The sequence below is a fragment of the Lygodium microphyllum genome, chromosome 8 (assembly GCF_053477565.2).
Source record: "Lygodium microphyllum isolate KBCC chromosome 8, Lygodium_microphyllum_v1.1.10, whole genome shotgun sequence".
NCBI lineage: Eukaryota > Viridiplantae > Streptophyta > Polypodiopsida > Schizaeales > Lygodiaceae > Lygodium > Lygodium microphyllum.
Genome location: NC_141142.1, coordinates 147,270,790 through 147,291,373, shown reverse-complemented (window position 1 = coordinate 147,291,373; position 20,584 = coordinate 147,270,790). Strand labels below are relative to the sequence as shown.

At 43.9% G+C, this 20,584-nt stretch overlaps 1 protein-coding gene across 2 annotated transcripts in view; it reads left to right on the top strand.

Moving 5' to 3' along the window:
* Positions 1-2,726: 2,726 nt before the first annotated feature.
* The window catches only part of LOC148032984 (pseudouridine-5'-phosphate glycosidase-like), a 154,698-nt gene continuing 136,840 nt past the window's right edge, over positions 2,727-20,584 (top strand). Inside the window, exons 1-4 of one of the 2 annotated variants that reach the window (XM_087684214.1) lie at positions 2,727-2,948; positions 3,049-3,169; positions 3,259-3,369; positions 12,030-12,112. In XM_087684214.1, the coding sequence (XP_087540340.1) occupies positions 2,826-2,948; positions 3,049-3,169; positions 3,259-3,369; positions 12,030-12,112 (438 nt within the window). In that variant the 5' untranslated portion in view covers positions 2,727-2,825. The remainder of the gene's footprint in view (positions 2,949-3,048; positions 3,170-3,258; positions 3,370-12,029; positions 12,113-20,584) is intronic. The other variant, XM_087684213.1, reaches the window with a different exon arrangement.

Sequence of the window (20,584 nt, the reverse complement as noted above, 5' to 3'; positions counted from 1 at the left end):
TAGAGCATGACACAAGCTATGGTGGATGAAAGATGAAGACCAAACTCATAATGATATGAACAAGTAGAGACAAACTATTACACAAGTGAATTAGGTTCCAAGATATATTAGCTTGGACTCATAAACACAATCTTATGTAAGATCGACAATGACACTACACTTAACTGAAGGTACAAAGCATCATGACATTGTATTCATTTCATATTCAAATACAATGCTTTATAGAGTTTGGGTTGTTCCACCTTACTTATTGTGCATATGGGATTCAGGACAGCTCTTCCTGGAGCATACATCATTTGTCTATTTTTTAACACCCCCCTCAAATGACGAGTCCATACACTTGCTGGCTTTTGTCCCCCCCCTTCATGATAACATGGCCCGGAAGACTAGCTCATAGGCAGCCTAGTCAAGTTAAAGCTTGAGACTTTACATATTTGGCAAGGGTTTTACAAATCAAATCCACAAAGGGAAACATAAAGATCCACTAAGGGAAACATAGAGATTCACTACGGGAAAAAATTCCTTAGAACAACCTGTTAGAGTTGTTGATGGTAGCGGAAATATCTTTTTCTTCTTCTTCATTCATAAATTGACTTTGGTGATGGTCATTCTGCATCTGCTGTGCTCTTTTCTTGTGGAAGCATTCATTGACAATATGGCCAGTTTTACCACAATAATGACATGTCATCCGACTTTTTTTTTTCGGTGTTGAATCCTTGACCTCTTCCTTTGGGTCTAGTAGCTCCTCTAGTGTATAAGAGGTTTTCCCTTGAACTGGTCTCTTTTACATCTTTGCTTTTAAATTTGCTTTCTCCATCAACCAGTGAGTGCTCAATATATTTGAGTGAGAGACTCGGAACATTACTTAGAGTGGACACAAGGTTCTCATATGGATCCTTGTTTACACTTCCAAGCAATACGGCTATTGCTTCATCTTCATCAATATTCTTCTTAAGCATTGCAAGCTGGTTTTTTAGGCTCTTGAACTTGTTAATGTGCGTGGTCATAGAAGTACTGTCTTTGATATCTAGTTTATCAAACTTCATGAGGAGTTTTACCTTTGAGTTCTTTGCTTGGGTACCAAACATTCTGTCAAGTTCCTCCCAAGCGGTTCTAGCATTTCTAATGCCAGATATATGATGTAGCACATCATCACTTAGTCCCCAGGCAATGATGCCTAGTGCCTTATTATTCATCTTATTCCATTCTTTGGTTTTGAACTGGTATTCTTCAACGAATCCGTCTTCATCATCTTCCTTCTTGTTATCTACATCATCTTTAAACAGGTCCCACAAGTCCTTTCGCATTAGGTGATACATGATCTTTTCCTTCCAGGCATGAAATTCTTCACCGTTGAATTTAGCTATTTGCTCAATCTCTGCCATGTTGCTAAACTTCAGTTAACTAGCAAAAGATTGTATTTTAATGTGTCAAGAGACACAAGAGTATCAGTGTCAAATTGACACTAGTTGAGTGTTAATGGATACTAGTCGGTACTAGATCTACTTTGTCTCAGGAACTTCGTGGATGGCTTCTGAGCTTCCTCGGGCACTTCTAGAATAGTAATGAACTTCAGAGAGTATTGCTCAGTGATTAAAATCACTTCAGTGATTAAAATCACTATTGATAATGGTAGTGAGAAAAGGAACAAGGTTGCCAAGCTTTTCAAATTTTTGAATATGGCTTCCTCTACGGTTTCAGACAGCTGACTGTTCTTTTAGTTCATGCAGCTCAACGAGTTGACCATTGCCCAAGATATTGCATGGGGAGTAGGCTTGCGTAGTGAGCTTCAAAAGCCTTATCTCATAGGATCGATCGCGAACTGTACGATTGGCGATATTAGTACGATCGTGAACATGGGCAGACAGGACATCGTGTTTCGATTTCTGCAATGCTGGAGCTGGGAAGCAATAATGTCATCGATTGAGGTGCCAGAATGAAGCGTCTTGAGCATATGAAGATATCTCTAGAAGGAATCACTTGAAGATATAGCTCGTAGAGAGAGATCCAAAAGCTCTAAGGTGGGTAGGTGCAGTCTGGCTATGGCTGCCATAAGGTCCAATTGAGATTTGAAGTTGAAATTGGAGATATGAGCTGAATGTAAGCTATTTAGAGATCATCAGAGGTGAAGGGAGACTAGAGATTCAGAGTATGAGTTGTGCCATGCCCAACTGGGCTTTGATACCATGTGAAAAGCTGCGGATCTAGAGCATGACACAAGCTATGGTGGATGAAAGATGAAGACCAAACTCATAATGACATGAACAAGTAGAGACAAACTGTTACATAAGTGAATTAGGTTCCAAGATAGCTTGGTCTCATAAACACAATCTTGTGTAAGATCAACAATGACACTACACTTAACTGAAAGTACAAAGCATCATGACATTGTATTCATTTCATATTCAAGTACAATGCTTTATAGAGTTTGGGTTGTTCCACCTTCCTTATTGTGCATATGAGATTCAGGACAGCTCTTCTTGGAGCATACATCATTTGTCTATTTTTCAACACATTTGATCCACCTCAACCGTTCGATCTTGTGCAAACTGAATCACAGTGGTTAATTCTCCTCGGATTGGACAATTCTACTCGGGGACTTGTTGACTATGCTTCTTTTGGGGGCGGTCACCTTACTTGACTTAAATGCAAGTGTCCTAAGTTCTTTGTAAAGTCAAATCTTAGTGTGGACTCGTCTCTCACTCTCTATAAATAGCAGGAACATGTAATTTGGCCAGCTCCCGTTAGTAAAACCGAGTCGCCAACAAACTTTTAGGCGTATGTTGTACCGATTGCCTTGCCAGCCGTCGTAGAACAATTGTAACATGTCTGACACTGGTCTTTTCACGAAGGGGGAGCTTGAACCTGGACAACAGGCCACGGCGCCTTGCACAAGCTTTCGGCTTGCGACTATTCACCGGCATCTCTCTTCGTCTGTACCTCATGCCGTGAGTGATCATCTTTTATTTTCCTCTGATCTCTAAGTACCTGGCTCTCACGTTTAAGGTGATACAGGTTAACAGAGGATCTTGATGTTCTTTCTTTCAGGGAAACATGGATCATATCAAATTAGCCGATAGGCTAGGATTCAGAATAGAGCATTGCGTCCGCCGTGCATTATGTGAGGCATTGCCTGTGGTTGCACTTGAATCGACAATCATAACTCATGGTGACTATGTGTATTCCCTTTGCCCAAGTTATTCCACCTCTTTAAAGAATGCAGGAGGCATCTTGTAAACCCTGTTTTTGCACATGCAGGAATGCCTTATCCACAAAATCTTCACACTGCAATGGAGGTAGAGAATATTATCAAAGAGAATGGAGCTGTTCCAGCCACAATTGCTATCCTCAATGGCGTGCCATGCATAGGTAACACACATTACCGTCATATTTGTAAGAGTGGGTCTCTCGTTGGAACGAGGAAGAGCGAAAATATGTCACTAGTCTCTCCTTTTGACAAGTAGGCTATGGCAATATGAAAACTCCAATGTTATTTAACTATGCATAGCAACATGGACTGGCAATAAAACACAGGAACAAAGAGGTACGGGTTACGAATATGGTATAAAAAATAGATGATCTTGCTAATAACATGATTTGATGTAAGAGCAAAGAACTTTGTCTTGAGAAGGCATTATCACTTGTTTACTTCATCTGTGAGTGAAAGATATTGGCATGAAGGGAACTTTGTAAAACAGCTTCTAAAGCATATTGCAAAAGACTTTAGGATGGAGACTTTGATCTCCAAAACATAACAAAAGGAATGATTTGCACATGATGGGGATGAGTAGTTTGGTTTGGTGTGTATAGGCCACCCGAGTCAGGTGCAAAGCCTCTAGTTTAACAAGAAATTGTCTCTATGCTACAAGTGAAAGATCCAAGCTTGAAAAGTATTGAAAGAAATTCAAGTCGATAGAGAAGCGGAATGGTCCAAAATTTGTGGTGTCGTGAACTACAAAGACCGAGTTTCCCATTGGTAATTTGCAATGATTAGACAATCACACAAGGGAGGGTGGGGATCTCTCTTGCAAGCTCATATTAGGGAAGCAATACAAAGTTAATCTTGCCAAATATTGCACTGTAGGTGGAATCATCAATAGGGGCTGCTAACAAGCCCTATGAGCATGCATGAAGCCATAGAAGGCTTTCCTCTAGTGAACCACACTCATTTTAACTTGAAAGACTAATCCTAGGAATGGCTACAACTTTTTAGTTGTAGAATCTCTATTTTACATGGGGAAGCTTGACGAGCAATTTGAGTCTACCTAATGAATTTACTTAACCTTGCTTGCAAGCACACTTCACAATGACATATATCTAAGATCAAGCGTATAGGGTTGAGAGAGAGAGAGAGAGAGAGAGAGAGAGAGAGAGAGAGAGAGAGAGTATTGGAACCTTGCATTCCCAATACTCATTGAGGGGCCTCCCCACCCACCCACCCCCCACCCACCATACAACAACCCCTCCTTTCTCCTCAAGGAGTATTTTCTTTTCTTTCCTTGTTTTGGAGATGTGGGTCTTAGGCTGGTTGGCTAGTGTGGAGAACAAACCACTTGAACACTTGGTATGAGGTGTTGTATATGCTTGGAATTGTGTTGGAGTAATAGGTTGGCCATGCAATCACACACGTGAAGGAACAAAGCGAGTTAAGGTGAAAAATGCAGTAGTTGCAGCAACAATGGCAAAGGCCTGGGCAGTCGAAGAGTGAGCATGCCTAAGAATGGTGGGTATGAGCAGCTCTAGCGAGCCTAGAGGATAGGATGATCGAGTTTTCTAGATGCATTGGCCTAGCATCTTAGGAGACACCATGTGCAAAGAGTTTTCTAGATGCATTGGCCTAGCATCTTAGGAGATCAAATCGCAACTTGTGCTCGGGAAATGGAATCCATATACCAAGACATGAGACAATATAGAAGCAATGTGAGTGACCGGCTGTGGAGACACTGGCACATGCTCCCTCTCTCCAAGAACTATTAGGTGATGAATGAATGAGGAGGAGGGAGCCTAAGAATATATATGCCAAATAAATGCCATAAAATATGACTGGTTGGCCAGCATTAAATGTTGGCCGATTGGCTGCGAGAGATATGGCTGGAGCTTGATCAAATGTACAATCGGATGACCCTAATGAAAAGGGTTTCTTTGGAGGTGCAGATGCGGACCTTATCCGTGAATAAGTCTTCCTCGCTTCGGGAACACATCAACAAGCTTCGGTAGCTTTAGATGCAGGTTCAAAATGTGGGGAAGCCTATTTCCTCCAAAGACATGGCGATCACTTTACTGTCCCAGTTGCCGCCACGATTCGGTATTTTTTTTTCCGCTCTTATTGCATCAGGGCGGGAGTTGACTCTTCGGTGGGAAGAGTTGGTTCCTATGGTCTTGGACCAAGAGGAACAATTGAAGGGACAGAATGCTTCCAAATCGAAGGCTTTGGTTGGTCAAGCCTCCAGAAGAAGGGGAAGGACCAAAAGAAGAAGAAGGAGAACAACAAATCCAAGAAGGACAAGGAGAAGAAGAAATCGACTTGCCATATTTGTGGAAAGACCGGTCGTTGGAAGAAGGATTGCCCCGACAAAGACAAGAAGGATACCAAGAAGAAGGACATGAAGGATTCTGGAGCGGTGGTTGCATCCTCATCAACTGCTTTTCTACACTTAGTAGTCATTGAGGACTCTACACCGAAGACTTCTGATACTGGGATGGCAGCTCCCCAAGCTCGTGAGTGGATCGTGGACAGTGGTGCCTCCCGGCATATGACTCCTCCCGTTGGTGTTGCCCATTTGCGACCTTTGCATGGGCAGATTCTCATTGGAGACAACTCTTCTGTGTCTATTGCTGCGCGGGGTGAGATGCAACTTATTCCAGATGGACGTGGTGGTACCCACATTTTTGAGGTGTTATATGTGCCAGGTTTGGGGTATCATTTACTTTTGGTCCATAAGATTTGTGCTCTTGGCCTCTTGGCGGAGTTTGACAGTGATACTGTTCAAGTCCTTGATTGTGGATCGAGGAAGGTTCTCTCTGCAGGGTATGAGGAGAATGGCGTCTACAAATTGAAGTCTTCTTCAGCTCTTACTTCTCTTCTTCTTACTTTTCAGACACAGTCCGAGCTATGGCATGCTCGGTTTGGCCACCTGAACTCCGAGTACCTTCGGAAGGCGTCGCGAGGGTCATTTGTCCGAGGATTGCCGGACATAGTGGTGAGCCATCAGCCATGTGTCTCTTGCATTCGTGGGAAACTGCATCGGGATGCGATTCCCAACAAAGCTTCTAGGCAGTCTACTTTACCCATGGAGCTTGTATCTATGGATCTTTGTGGCCCGATGAGGACCGAGTTCCTGAAGGGGAGCTTGCACTTCATGTTGATCGTAGATGACTACAGCAGGATGACTTGGGCCTATTTCTTGACTTTGAAGTCGTAGGCTTTCTCTCACTTCAAGGATTGGCTTCTCTTTGAAGAGAACCGTTCTGGCCGGCATCTGAAGACCTTGCATTCAGACAAGGGAGGTGAATTTATGTCTAATGAGTTTGCTCGTTTTTGTGCAGATAGGGGCATTCACCAGAAGTTTGCTAACACAAACACTCCCCAAGAGAATGGCATTTTGGAGCGGAAAAACCGAAGTGTGATCGAGATGGCATGTACCATGATGGAGCATCGACAGACTTCTCAGTTTCTGTGGGCCGAGGCACTGGCTACCACAATTCACATCCTCAATCGATCTCCCACTTCGGCCGTTGATAGGATGATACCTTTTGAGGCTTACTTTGGGACTAAGCCTGATTTCAGGATCTTTGGGTGTGATGCTTATGTGCACATCTCGAAGACACAACGTGAGAAGTTCGAGGCGGCTTCCCGACGACAGGTTTTGTTGGCCATAGCTCCTAGTCCCAAGGTTATCATCTGTTTGATCCCGTCAAGCGAGATGTCTATACAAGCCGCGATGTGCGGTTCGACCGGCCACAAAGGGGGGTGAGGAGCACCCCGTTCTTGGAGATCCAGGGGAGAATTGGGCTCCCGAGATAGTTCCTTTGGAGCCAGAGTCTTTTGATGGAGATTTCTCTTCTGATTCCGAGTCTTCACTTCCACTGGCCACCCCCAAGGAGATTCCGCCGGTGGATGTTTCCGGGTCTTCAGCAGATGGAGAGCAACGGGGAGAGGTTCGTTCTCTTCCTTGTTGGGTCCGTGACACACTTCAAGATTCACGGATTGAGGGGATCCCTGAGGAGTGGGAACCGCAGGATGGACCGCGGAGGTCACGGAGGAACCAGGCACATTCTTTGGAGCTTGTTTGCTTCAACTATTGTTTGTTGACCCGTGTTATGCAAGATCGAGAGCCCACTTGAGTGAAGGAGGCTTTGCAGTTTGATCATTGGCGGAAGGGCATGGAAGCCGAGTTGGAGGCTATTGAGAGGAATGGCACTTGGTCTCTTGTGCCTTGTCCCTCTCACAAGAAGGTGATTGGTGTCAAATGGATCTTCAAAACCAAGTACCTTAGCGATGGTTCTTTGGACAAGCACAATGCTCGCCTTGTTGCTAAAGGTTTTGCTCAGCGCCCAGGCATTGATTTCCATGATACTTTTGCTCCCACTGCTTGTATGGTGACTATTCGAGTCGTTCTTGCCTTGGCAGGCCATAGGAGATGGCCTGTCTATCAGTTGGATGTGAAGTCGACCTTTCTGAATGGTGACTTGCAGGAGGAGATCTATGTTGAGCAGCCTCCTGGCTTTGGATCCTCGGATGGGAAAGTTTACAGGCTGAAGAAGGCCTTGTATGGCCTCAAGCAAGCTCCGTGTGCATGGAACGAGAAGATTGACTCGTTTCTTCAGTCGAAGTTGGGAATCGGCGCTCCAAGGCTGATCTGCAGCTTTATGTGCACACTTCCGAGGTTGGTCGTGTGTTGTTTGTGTTGCATGTTGATGATTTGATTTTGACAGGGGATCATGCACAGAAGGTCTGAGAGACCAAGACGGCTTTACATGAGGCATTCGAGATGACAGATTTGGGGCTTCTTCATTGCTTCTTGGGTCACGAGATTTATCAGTCTCAGAGGGGGATTTTCATCTCTCAGTAGAGGTATATACAGGAGCTCTTGGTGACTTTTGAGATGGAGACTTGTATCTTGATGACTTTTGTGTCTATAGTTTGATCCGTGAGCACTGGGGACACCTAGAGCAATGTTTTGACAGATGCCACGAGTATGGAATTTCTCTCAACCCTGATAAATGTGTCTTTGGCATCTCCTCGGGAGTTCTTCTGGGCCATATTGTCTCTCCACAAGGGATTGCAATAGACCCGATGAAGATTGAGAAGATTGCCGCTTTGACACAACCAACAAACCTCAAGCAATTGAGAGGATTTCTTGGCCATGTGGGCTACTACAGAAGATTTATTGCACATTTTGCAACCAAGGCAGTCCCTCTGCACAAGCTCTTAAGGAAAGATGTGGATTTCCTTTGGACTGATGATTGTGAGGAAGCCTTTAATACCCTAAAATAGTGCCTTATCCAAGCACCTATTTTACAACCTCCTGATTGGATGAAGGAGTTCCATGTGCACACAGATGCATCAGTTGAAGGGCTAGGTGCTGTCCTATGTCAAAAGGGCCCCTCTAAATTAGATCAGCCAATATATTATGTAAGTTGAAAGGTCACTGATAGGGAACGGAACTACACAGTGACAGAGCTTGAATGCTTAGCAATGGTGTTTGCATTGGAGAAGTTTCGACACTATCTATTGTCAACGCATTTCAAGTTCTACGTGGATCATGAAGCCCTGTCCTTCCTGATGAACAAAGCAGATGTTAAAGGACGACTGATGAGATGGTTGCTCCTCTTCCAGGAGTTCGATTTTGAAGTGGTCACTAAGCCTGGTCATTCCCATGTCCTAGCCGATCATCTATCATGGATCCCTCAAACAGAAGAAGAGGAACAAGATGATCTAGACCTTCCTGATGCTTCCTTGTTTCTAGTTGAAACAGTCACTCCCTGGCATGCAGACATAGCCAACCTCCTGGCAACTCAACAGTCTCCTCCTGGCATCTCAAGCCGCGAGAAGAAGAAGCTTCTGTTAGAATCAGCCCCCTACACTTTGCTAGGCGGTGCACTGCACAAGAGAGGCAAAGATGAAGTGCTGCGAAGATGTGTTACAGGGGATGAAATCGGTATAGTATTGAAAGCATGCCATGACGAACCATGTGGTGGACACTTTGTAGGAGAAGCGACAGCCAGGAAAGCTTTGTTAGTAGGATATTGGTGGCCGACCCTCCATAAGGATGCATACGACTATTGCAAGAGATGTGATGCTTGTCAGCGAATGGGGAAGCCCACCAAAACAAGTGTCATGCCACTGCAACCTATTCTTCCTCTAAAGCCATTCGAGAAGCGGGGGATTGATTTTGTGGGTCCCATTGATCCATATACCAGACGGAAGCAGAACAGATACATCTTAGTATGTACAGATTATGTCACAAAGTGGTGTGAAGCTAAAGCCCTGAAGCGGGACGATATTAACAGCGTAGCCTTGTGCATGCACGAGAATATTATAACATGTTTTGGCAGTCCCCTCGAGCTGGTAAGTGACAGAGGTAATCGTTTCCTTAACAAAATCATGGAGGAACTGTATAAGATACACCATCGCAAGTCCACTCCTTACTACCCCAAAGCCAACGGCCAAGTTGAAGTCACCAATCGCATCCTTTGCTCGATTCTGACAAGAACGATTGCCGCACATCGTTGCGACTGGGACGGTCGACTTACAAAGACCCTCTGGGCGTACAGAACCTCTCATAAGGCAGTTACAGGACAGACCTCTTTTCAGTTAGTGTATGGTATAGAAGCCGTCTTCCCTGTTGAACTGGAATTGCCCTCTTTGCGAGTGGCAGTTAAAGAATGCTTGGGAGATAACGAGTCACTGCAACGCCGTCTCCTGCACTTGGAATGCTTGGATGAGATACGGCAGATGGCCCTACAGTGCATGGAAACTACTCAGGCACGACGCAAGGCCTATCATGACAGTTTCATCAAGCACAAGGAGTTCAAAGAAGGTGATCTTGTCCTAGCCTATGATTCGAGATTTGGCAAGTTTCCTGGCAAGCTTCAACAACGGTGGATGGGCCCATACAAGGTACTTGCTGTCAATCCTAACGGCTCTGTTCAGGTGCAGACCGTTGATGCCTCTGATGATCCTTTCCTGATCAATGGCTATCGTCTAAAGATGTACTTTCCTCCCTTGACAATCACAGTCGATCTACCCTTTCCCTTTTGGGCGGCTCACTGTCCTTCTCGTCATGCTTTTGATAGCCCTTATGATTCTCCTCATGAGGCGGTCTCGTTCTGCTAGCCCTTCACAGATACCTCTCAACCCGACCTTGTTCTCTTCTCGTTTGATCCAACAACGGTGGCGAGGTTGGTCCTGACATATGGTATTTCTACCATTTTCTTTTTCACCGAAAAGAAAAAATAAAATAAATAAACCAAATTGTTATGGGAGAAAAAGAAGAAATTTCCTGTCATAATAGACATTGTTCCAAGAAAAGGTGGAAACATCCTTGGGCAGGAAGCTGACTGTGAAAAAGGTGGCAACATCCCGCAGTTCAGGATAGCTGACTCACTAGCAGAACCTCTTCAGCAAGTAATTTGAAGCCACCTCCATGGGTGCGCTGTTTTTGCAATATCAGTCCGTCTGCCCTTCTTAACAGACGACTTTTCTTACAAGTCGTTGAAATATGAGATTGTTGGCTGCCTCCCTTAACTCTTTTTTTCTTTTGGTCTTCCTCTCTTGATATTTCTTCTACTGAGGCGGAGTATCGGGCTGCGTCTTCCACCACATGTGAGGTTGTGTGGCTTCAGAGATTGTTGGAAGAGCTTGGCTGCCCCCAGACTCGTCCTACTCTTCTGCGGTGCGACAATGAGAGTTGCATTGCCTTGGTGCGCAATCCTGTATTCCATGCCCGGATGAAGCACATTGAGATCCAGTATCACTTCATTTGGGAGAAGCTTTTGGATGGGACCATTGATGTGGAGTACTGCAAGACGGAGGATAATCTTGCAGATTTGTTCGCGAAGGTGCTTCCCCAAGCTTTACTTCATCAACATTCCAGATCCCTCAGTCTGATGCCTCATCCAAGATCTGAGAGGGGGTGTTAGAGGTAGAGTCATCCCCTGGACAAGCTGTGTTAGGGTTTTTGCACAGTACTACAGTATACAGCATACGGCAGAGGACACGTCAGCAGCAGGATGCCACATCAGCACAGCTGCAGTCGGACAGTTTTTTATTGTTTTTTACTGCAGTCAGCTGCATTTAATGCAGCTGACCTGGTGCTGGTATTTCCTATTTTCTGGCTATAAATAGCCAGTTGGTGGCACACTCATTCATTCATTCATTTTAGATTCTGGTCTTGAGATCTGTTGGTTGAGACAGACTGTGCTCGGGCTGATGGAGATCGAGGTCATCAAGTCAGAGACACGCACAGATATTTCCGCTGCCCCCATGTATATTTCTGCACTCTTATACAGCATATTACACTGCAGATTTTCTGCGGTTACACTGTCTCCTTTTCTATCTCTCTCTTCTCTCTGTATGCACTCTCTCTCAACCTATGTCCTATGCTTCCGCATCGCTGCACTCTGAACCCCCCACCCCCCCCCCCCCCCCCCCCCCCCCCCCCCCCCCCCCCCCCCCCCCCCCCCCCCCAACACACACACACACACACACACACACAAAAGAGCTGAAGTTATGAACTTGTTCCCTATGTTCAAATGGCATAGTTGTTTAGTTATGTATTGTTTTCTAGCTAGATGTTTCCTTTTGGATTACAGTCTCTTATCCTACTTGGAAAACATGACAATGTATCTATTTTTGTCTCATAGGCCGATTTGGCCTTTCATAGATTTTAAATTTTTTATTTCCTCCTCTTCTTCTTCTTCTCTCTCTCTCTCTCAAACTCATGCTTTCATCTCTTTTTGTATTTGCGTTTGCTAATGTTTAGTGGATGATTAAATTCTAACCTAAAGTATCATGTTGCTAACAGGTTTAACCTTCATGGAATTAGAAACATTAGCTCAAAATGGATCGAGCTTCATAAAGACTGCACGTAGAGACATTTCTCATGTGGTATTTCTTAAACAATGCTTTGGAAAGTGGAGCTTAAATTCTTCATTTATTTTGTAAAGTTAACATTTATTACATGTAAGAATCATGCTTTATATTGTTTTTTCTAAATGAAATGTTTGCTGAAAAATAAATGGAATTGGAGCATTAGAATGTATGCAATCATTCATTCATGGAGAAGAGAACAAATTAAGCAATAGAATAACTAATCTTGAGTGAAGTTGATGCAGTATAAGAGGGAGTCCTCAAATAGACAATATTTGATTGAAACTTGAGGAAACCCTAAAAGTGTGAATGTAGTAGCTAGATGCTTGGATGCAAAGGGGGCACTAAAACAAGGTTTGCATACCAACAACAATATGGAAAGCTTTGTTTATAAGACCCCCTCGCAGCTCGCACAATGTTGAGACCATGAAGTCATAAGAAATGTTTTGATTCTCAAACTCTAGATAGTTTTTACCCATTGCACTGAATCTTTCACGGATGTGCACTGCCCTTAACCAATGGCTAGAGTAGAAACTTAGTGTGGGCCACTTGCCTTGCACCTCCAAGTGATAGCCATTGTTGAATTGATCCATGATTAGTTCAATGTCTAAGAACCTTTATCTTCTTGATTCACTTTGATTTGCCTTAGTTTCATGTTCTTTCCTTCGTCAATGAGAGACAAAGGCTCCTTTCCACCTTTGTTCAATATTTTTAAAGGAAGAGAGTAGCTATTCACAAAGTCTGTGTGGTGTTGGCACTTGTATGTCTCCTACAGAATTTGATATAGGTGCATTGAAGATATCATCATTCTTTTGTAGGGGAGTCTAGGTAGGTTGAGACCGTGTTTTCATTGAATGTGATAGCAAGAGGATTTTTTGCGTAATAGGAGCCGCACTTTCCACTTATGTGTGAAGGTTGCTTGCCCCATGTGTAATAGCATGAGTCTGTCCAAAGCATTGGAGGAACCGGCAAATGATTGACAGGCCGGCGGATGGGCAGCGACCAGGCGGCAGGTGCTTGCGACAATAGCAGGCGTGGACCAGGCGGCAGGTTCTCGCGACTGGGCAACGGGCGTGGACTAGACGATTGTAGGGAGTCGGGGTGACCAACGGGAACGAAGACCAGGCGCCAGCAAAACCAAGCAACCTGATGGGACGGGTCTAGCAGGGAATGACGGGGACTAAGTGCATTTAATGCGCAAGTTGGTGAATATGGGACTAGATGAGTCCAAGCATGCAGCTGAGCACTTGAGTGCATTTACTGGCATTTTAAATCAGCTCAAGGATGCCAATTTGGATTTTGATGATAAATTGAGGGCGATCTTTTTGATCACAACACTACCTGATTCCTGGGAGACCTTGGTGGTTTCTCTCAGTAATAACCCCAATCTCTCATATGATGGTGTGAGGGGTTCAATCCTGAATGAAGAAATTAAACGTAAGTCTGGTGGAGAAGGCAACAACTCAGCTTACAATGTTAGAGGCAGGGCTGAAAAAAAAAATGCAAATGCTGGACAGAGAAGTAGAAGCAAGAGCAAAGGAAAGGAAATGTTGGGTATTTCACTTACACCTCACTTATGCCTATGCTCACATAGGAGGGTCGGTGATCAGTAGGACACTTGGATACTTTTTACTCTCAGTATGAGAGGTTTTTTTCCCTAGACTTAGTCTTATTTCGTATGTGCTTATGTCACACACTTACGGGCACTTATCGCGTTCAGGTGTGAACACCCCCTACAACCCTAAGGTTTAAGGGTTGTACCTTGTACTTTCAGTCTACACTCTTTCAGTCTATTGCATTGGGTGTTGTGCTTTACTCTCACAGTCTACTGCACTCTGTGCTGAGCTTCGATCCTGTCTCCATCTCACATTTGGTATCAGAGGTGAGGCTCTATTCAGCTCAGCTCCGCTCAGCCTTCGAGAGTCTTTGCTCAGGTTGAACTCTACTTTGCAACCACCAGCCAAGAAGCAACCGCCATTGCCCAGCAGGTCCGTCACTTGTGGCAATAGGAAGCATAGTAGCGCCACTACCCTGCATCTTGCCAGTTTGCTTGGGAGATTGCCCACCAGGCTGCCTCTGCCCTAGCCTCCCTACCTACGTCACTCTTGTCGTGGTTGTGCCGCCTCTAGCCATGCCCGCCCCCTGGCAACAAATCTGCGATGTCCAATACTCTGCACCTTGGGTCGCCCGCCACTGCCCCTGCAGCCTGTCAGTATCCCGTCCGCCTGCCAGGTCCAAGCCGTCCGCCCGCCTGTGGCAGTGCTTGCCACGCAGTCTTCAGTCTCGTGCGTTGCCTGCATCCGTTACTCTAGCCTCTCTTATAGTGCCTGCAGCCGCCACGCCCACCTCTGAGGACGGTTGTGCTGCCCAGTCCGCCTGTACCCGCCAGCTCGCCAGTGCCACGCAAGACACCTGTGTCTAAAGAAGCTCCCGTTAGGTCTTTGACACGTAGATTGCCACCATTCTGACCCTGCGTCTACAATTGAATCTACACCTTGGCCACAAGCTTGTTTGGCACTTTCAGAGGTAAATTTTTCCAATTTTTACCTTTTTTATCCTAGAATTCATTTCTGGACAAAGGGGCTTCAGCCTGGCAGACACAGAACTGTGAATACGTGTCCTAGACACGGTAGATGCAAATTTCTGAGTAAATTTATCGGAAATTTTGGGGCTTTTGTGTGTTTTGAGGACATTGGCACATGTACTGCAGTTTCAATAATTGATAGATTGTTTTGGAAAAATTTGGGGCAAGAAATTTTGGGGATTTTGCTAATACAGTGTTGGTGAACATTGAATGCACCTTGGACTGCGTGCATTACAGACAATTTTGACAGAGTGCACTTGAGTGTACTAATTGTAGCAAATTATTTGCTGTAATTTCTGGAAATTTTGAGATTTCTAGTTTGGTCCAGCTTGGACATTGCTCTTTTGCTTCTTTTGGTAATTGATTATCATGGCAAATCAGGGAGGAGATGTTTTTACCTATGTATTTAAGGAAGACAGATTGGATGGTAACAACTACTCACTTTGGTCCTTTATGATGAAGAAGGTGCTTGTGGCGAAAAATCTTTGGGATTATGTTAGTGGAGAAGAAGTTAGGCTTGGAGTTGTGGCTCCAGCTACTCCTCCTCTAGGAGGACGTGGACAATGGGCACCTCAGCCTGCTCCACTTCAGCCACTTCCCCAAAGATCAGCAACTCAAAAAGCTTGGGATACACGGGATGCACAGGCTTTGTTGCTGATTGCATTGGTAGTTCAACGGTCCATCATTCCCCACATTCGTTCAACAACTTCTTCATGAGAAGCTTGGCTAACTTTGGAGCAGATGTTTGCAGGAAAGAATGAGACTCGCATCTCTTTCTTAAAGAAAGAGCTAGAGACATTGAAAATGGATAAGGGTGATTCTATTCAGGATCACTTGAACAAAATTCAAGACTTACGTCAGTAACTCATGAATGTTGATGAGTACTATTCAAATGCACAGATGATATCTACTACCTTGAACTCATTACCTCCTTCATACTTGGCTTTTCATGCGGCCTTAAACCTCACCATGAGGATTGCTGCACAGCCGATCACTTTTCTTAAGTTAGTCAGTTTGCTTTTAGAAGAGGAGCAAACAAGAAGAAATAGTGGTGTGGATGCCATAGCCTCTGAGTAGGCTTTTATGGCTAGAGAGAAGGGCAAACGCAGCTAAGTAAAGAATGCTTTGTAGAGCTTTGGGACTTTTGGCACTTCACAGGCAAGTGAAAAACAAGGGGGGGCACGCAAGCCAAAAAGGGCAAATGCCATTACTGCAAGAAGCCAAGCCACTACATCACTGAGTGCAGAAAGCGCATCGCCAAGGAGAAGAAGGAGGAGTTAGGAATGTCTGTTTCTGATGCTCCTTCCACTGCTTTTAAGTCCGCGTCCTTTGCAAACATAGACTATTGCTTTTATACTTGCAGTTATGACACTTCCTGGGCTGATCCAGCATTTAGCTTTACTGAGGATGCAGACACTTGGTTTTTTGATAGTGGTGCTTCTAGGCATATTACATCTCGCAGAGATTTATTTGCTTCTATTGGTGCAGCTCCTGTTGGCAAGTGTCTACAGTGTGCCAACAATGCATCATACCCTGTTAGAGGTATTGGGGAGATTGTGCTCACAACCATTGATGGCTCTATTCTCCGCCTACAGGATGCTTTGTTTGTGCTAGGCATAAAGAAGGATTTGCCCTCTATTTTTTCTTTGGCACGTTGTGGATTGCAGGTCACATTTGATGATGACAGATGCATGGTGCGAGATAAAGAATACATGACTTTGGTCTTGACTGGTACTTTATGTCATGGGTTATATGAGTTGGATGCTCTTTCAGTTGATTAGTCAGTGTACTTTGCATCCACTCTTACTCCTATGATATAGGCAGAGTTATGGCATGCTCGGATGGGGCATGTGAACTTTGGTAGCTTGATGCTCTTACAACGTACATAGATGCTAGATGGATTACCTCTTCTGGAGAGACTTCCTGAGCACTTGTGCGAAGGATGTATTTTGGGGAAAATGCATCGGTTTTCGTTTCCCCGTGATTAGAGCAACAGCCAGGTTGCAGTTAGTGCATTCAGATGTCTGTGGGCCTATGCAGACAAAGTCATTGGGAGGATGTTACTATTTTGTGACTTTTATTGATGACTTTACACGATTCTGTTGGATCTATTCTTTGGTAAAAAAGTTAGAAGTGTATGATGCATTCTTGGCTTTTGTTACACTTGTTGAGAATCAATTTGGTTGTAAAATTAAGATTCTCTGTTTGGACACCGAGGGGGGGAATACATGTCCTCTATGTTGAATTCTTTTTTGAAGCAGAAGGGCATTGTTCATTAGTACACTACTGCTTATACTTCACAACAAAATGGGGCTACAGAGAGGAAGAATCGGTTACTCATGGAGATGGCTAGATGTATGCTGAAAGCAAAGAGCTTGCCGCACAGTTTTTGGATGGAAGCCATCATGTGTGCTTGCCATGTTTTCAATAGATGCCCCACCAAAGCGTTAAAGAAAATTACACCTTTTGAGGCTTGGAACAGTCGGAAACCTTGTGTTGGACACTTTCGTATCTTTGGGTGTCTTGCATATGCACACATTCCACATATACTCAGAAAAAAGTTGGATAACAAGGCTGTCAAATGCATTTTTGTGGGATATAGTAGTGAGAGCAAAGGCTATAGACTCTATGATCCTGTCTCTAAAAAGGTGTTTGTCAGTAGGGATGTACCATTTGATGAAAAATCAGAATTGTCCCTTGCTGGTTTAGACACATATCAGGCTGCCCGTGATGTATTTGAAGGGCTGCTGCCCATTACATTTGGTGGTTCAGCTGGAGCTCCATTGGAAAACACAGAAAATCAGCCATCGGCTGGTGGGAATATTCGGCAAAGTGCTGAAATTGAAATTCAGCAAGAGCTTATGAACAGTCAGGAGGCAAGACAAATGCCTAGATGGTATTTACAGACTATGAAAGATAGTCATTTGGATGCACCCATGGCTGGTCGTACTAGAAGGCAAGCTCGTATGCATGATATTGCACATACCATGGAGTTTGTTATGGCAGCAAGCACACTTGATGATGAGGAGCTTGAATGTTTTGAGGATGCACAACAGAGTGTGCATTGGATGGCAGCAATGCAAGATGAATCAAACATGGGATTTAGTGTCTTTGGCCTTGGGAAAGAAAGCCATTGTAACAAAATGGGTCTACAAGCTGAAATGAAATGCAGATGAATCCATTGACAAATATAAGGCAAGGCTTGTAGCTAAAGGCTATGCACAGAAGAAAGGCATTGACTATGAGGAGACATTTGCTCCTAGTTTCCGTATGACGACTATCGGGCCTATGGTTGCTTTGGCTGCTCATTATGGATGGACTATGCATCAGTTGGATATTAAAATTGCATTTTTACATGGGGAACTTCTTGAGGAAGTATATGTACAACAACCCATTGGTTTTGCAGTTGAGAGATTGGAACACTTGGTTTGCAAGCTGAAAAATGGTTTATATGGTTTGAAACAAGCTTCTAGAGCTTGGTATGTAAAGATAGATGCTTTTTTGCTTAGCCAAGGATTCATAAACAACTCATCTGAGTCTACCCTTTACATATGTAAAGAAGGGGGATCCATGTTGATCATTTGTCTTTATGTTGATGATCTCTTGCTTATAGGGACACATGTTGATCAGATCTCAGCATTCAAACAAAATGAACAAAATTTGCGGTAATCTTTTGACATGTCAGACTTGGGGTCTTTGCATTATTACTTGGGCATTCAGTTCATACATGATGCTAGAGGTATTGGTTTTTCATAGTCAAGATACATTGGTAAACTTCTTGAGAAGTTTGGCTTACAGGATTGCAAGCCAGTTTGTACACCAATGGAACCTGGACTGAAGCTGTCATTACATGACGACAATGATTTGTTCGATATAGACACATATGCTCTAGCAGTTGGATGTCTTATTTAGCTATGCAACACTAGGCCAGACATACATTTTGTAGTTTCAGCCCTGAGTAGATATATGCATGAGCCACGCATGTCACATTGGTAAGCTGTTAAGCGTGTCTTTCGTTACTTGCAGGGTACTGGATCTCTTGAATTGCTTTATGCCAATGGGGGACCACTGCAGTTACATGCTTACACTGATTCTGATTGGGCTGGTGATTATGATTCATGTCACTCCACTAGTGGCAATTGTTTCTTTCTTGGCTCATCTTGCATCTCCTGGCTTAGCCTTGAATACAAGGCAGCTTTCACTACCACAGTTGAATGCATATGGATTGGACGCTTGCTAGCTGATATAGATGTATTGGTTACGGAGCCTACTCCTTTGTTCACTGACAGTCAGAGTGCTATTGCAGTGGCACGGAACCCAGTGTTTCATGCACGCATGAAACACATTGAGATACATTATTATTTTGTAAGAGAGAGACGAGATGCAGGTGATATCTACCTTATCTATTGTCCTACCACCAGTAATGTGGCAGACATCTTCACCAAACCTCTTCCTCGTGACAAATTTGAAGCATTTTGCAATGCTTTAAATTTGAACTCCTTTGGTGGCGGATGATCTTTGTACTCTTGATCACTCTTCACTCCAGGGGGGTTTGTTGGGTATTTCATTTATGCCTCACTTACACCGATGCTCACATGGGAGTGTCGGTGATTAGTAGGACACTGGGGCACTTTTTACTCTCGGTACGAGAGGTTTTTTTCCCCAGACTTAGTCTTATTTCGTATGTGCTTATGTCACACACTTACGGACACTTTTCGTATTTGGGTGTGAACACCCTCTACAACCCTAAGGTTTAAGGGTTCTACCTTGTACTTTCAGTCTACACTCTTCCAATCTATTGCATTGGGTGTCGTGCTTCACTCTCACACTGTCTACTGCACTCTGTGATGAGCCTTGATCCTGTCTCCATCATCTCACAGTAAAAGAGTGATATTACTTGCTATCAATGTGGTTGGAAGGGCCATAAGAAGCCTAATTGCAGGTATTACAAGAAGAAATAAGAGAGAAAGAAGAATGCAAGAGACAAAAGGAAGAAAGAGGATAAGATAGATGTCTTTGAGATAGCCAAAGGCAAGGAAAAGGCCAATGTGGTCTCCAATGTAGTCATAGAGGAGCTCTCGGATACAGAGATTGATGTATTATGTGCAGTTAATTATGATGCCCTTGTATGTCACATGCAGGATATGCGGATTATCGAGGCTGATGTGATTGATGCAGTTTTGTCAGTTGATGATGGTGTCACTTAGACTTGGATTGTAGACTTTGGTGCCCCTTTCTATGTAACTCCTTGCTTGGAGTGTTTTGCTATGTTCAATGAAGGTAGCTATGGAAAAGTGTATCTGGCATATAACCATGCTTGCAACATTGATGGGATAGGCATTGTACACTTTTCTTTGGATAATGGGCAAGAGCTTGTGTTGAAAGATGTCAGATATGTGCCTGGCATCAAGAAGAGTCGACTATCTATTAGTCAGCTTGATTTGCATGGTTACAGTACACTATTTGATGGTGGTTTGTGGAAATTGAAAAAGGGTTCCGTGTTGATTGCAAAAGGAACCAAGAAGGGCAATTTGTATTGTTTGCACTGTAAATCTTTGAATGGCAAGTTTCTTGTAGTTGTTTGCTGAAATTGGCTATCATTTGGAATTGTGGCATAAGAGATTAGGCCATATGAGCCAGAAAGGACCTGATGTCCTTACCTCTTTGAAGAGGGTTGATGGAAAAGGCTCTCAACTTGACTTGTAATGACTGTCAATTTGGAAAGCAAATGAAAAATTCCTTTTACTTTGGTGTCTCTCATAAGTCCAATGTCTTGGACTTAGTGCATTCTGATGTATGTAGTATGCTCATGAAATCATTGGGTGGTGCAGCATATTTTCTCTCTTTTATTGATGATTGTTCTAGGAAGATTTGGGTTTATATGTTGAAAAAGAAAAGTGAGGTGT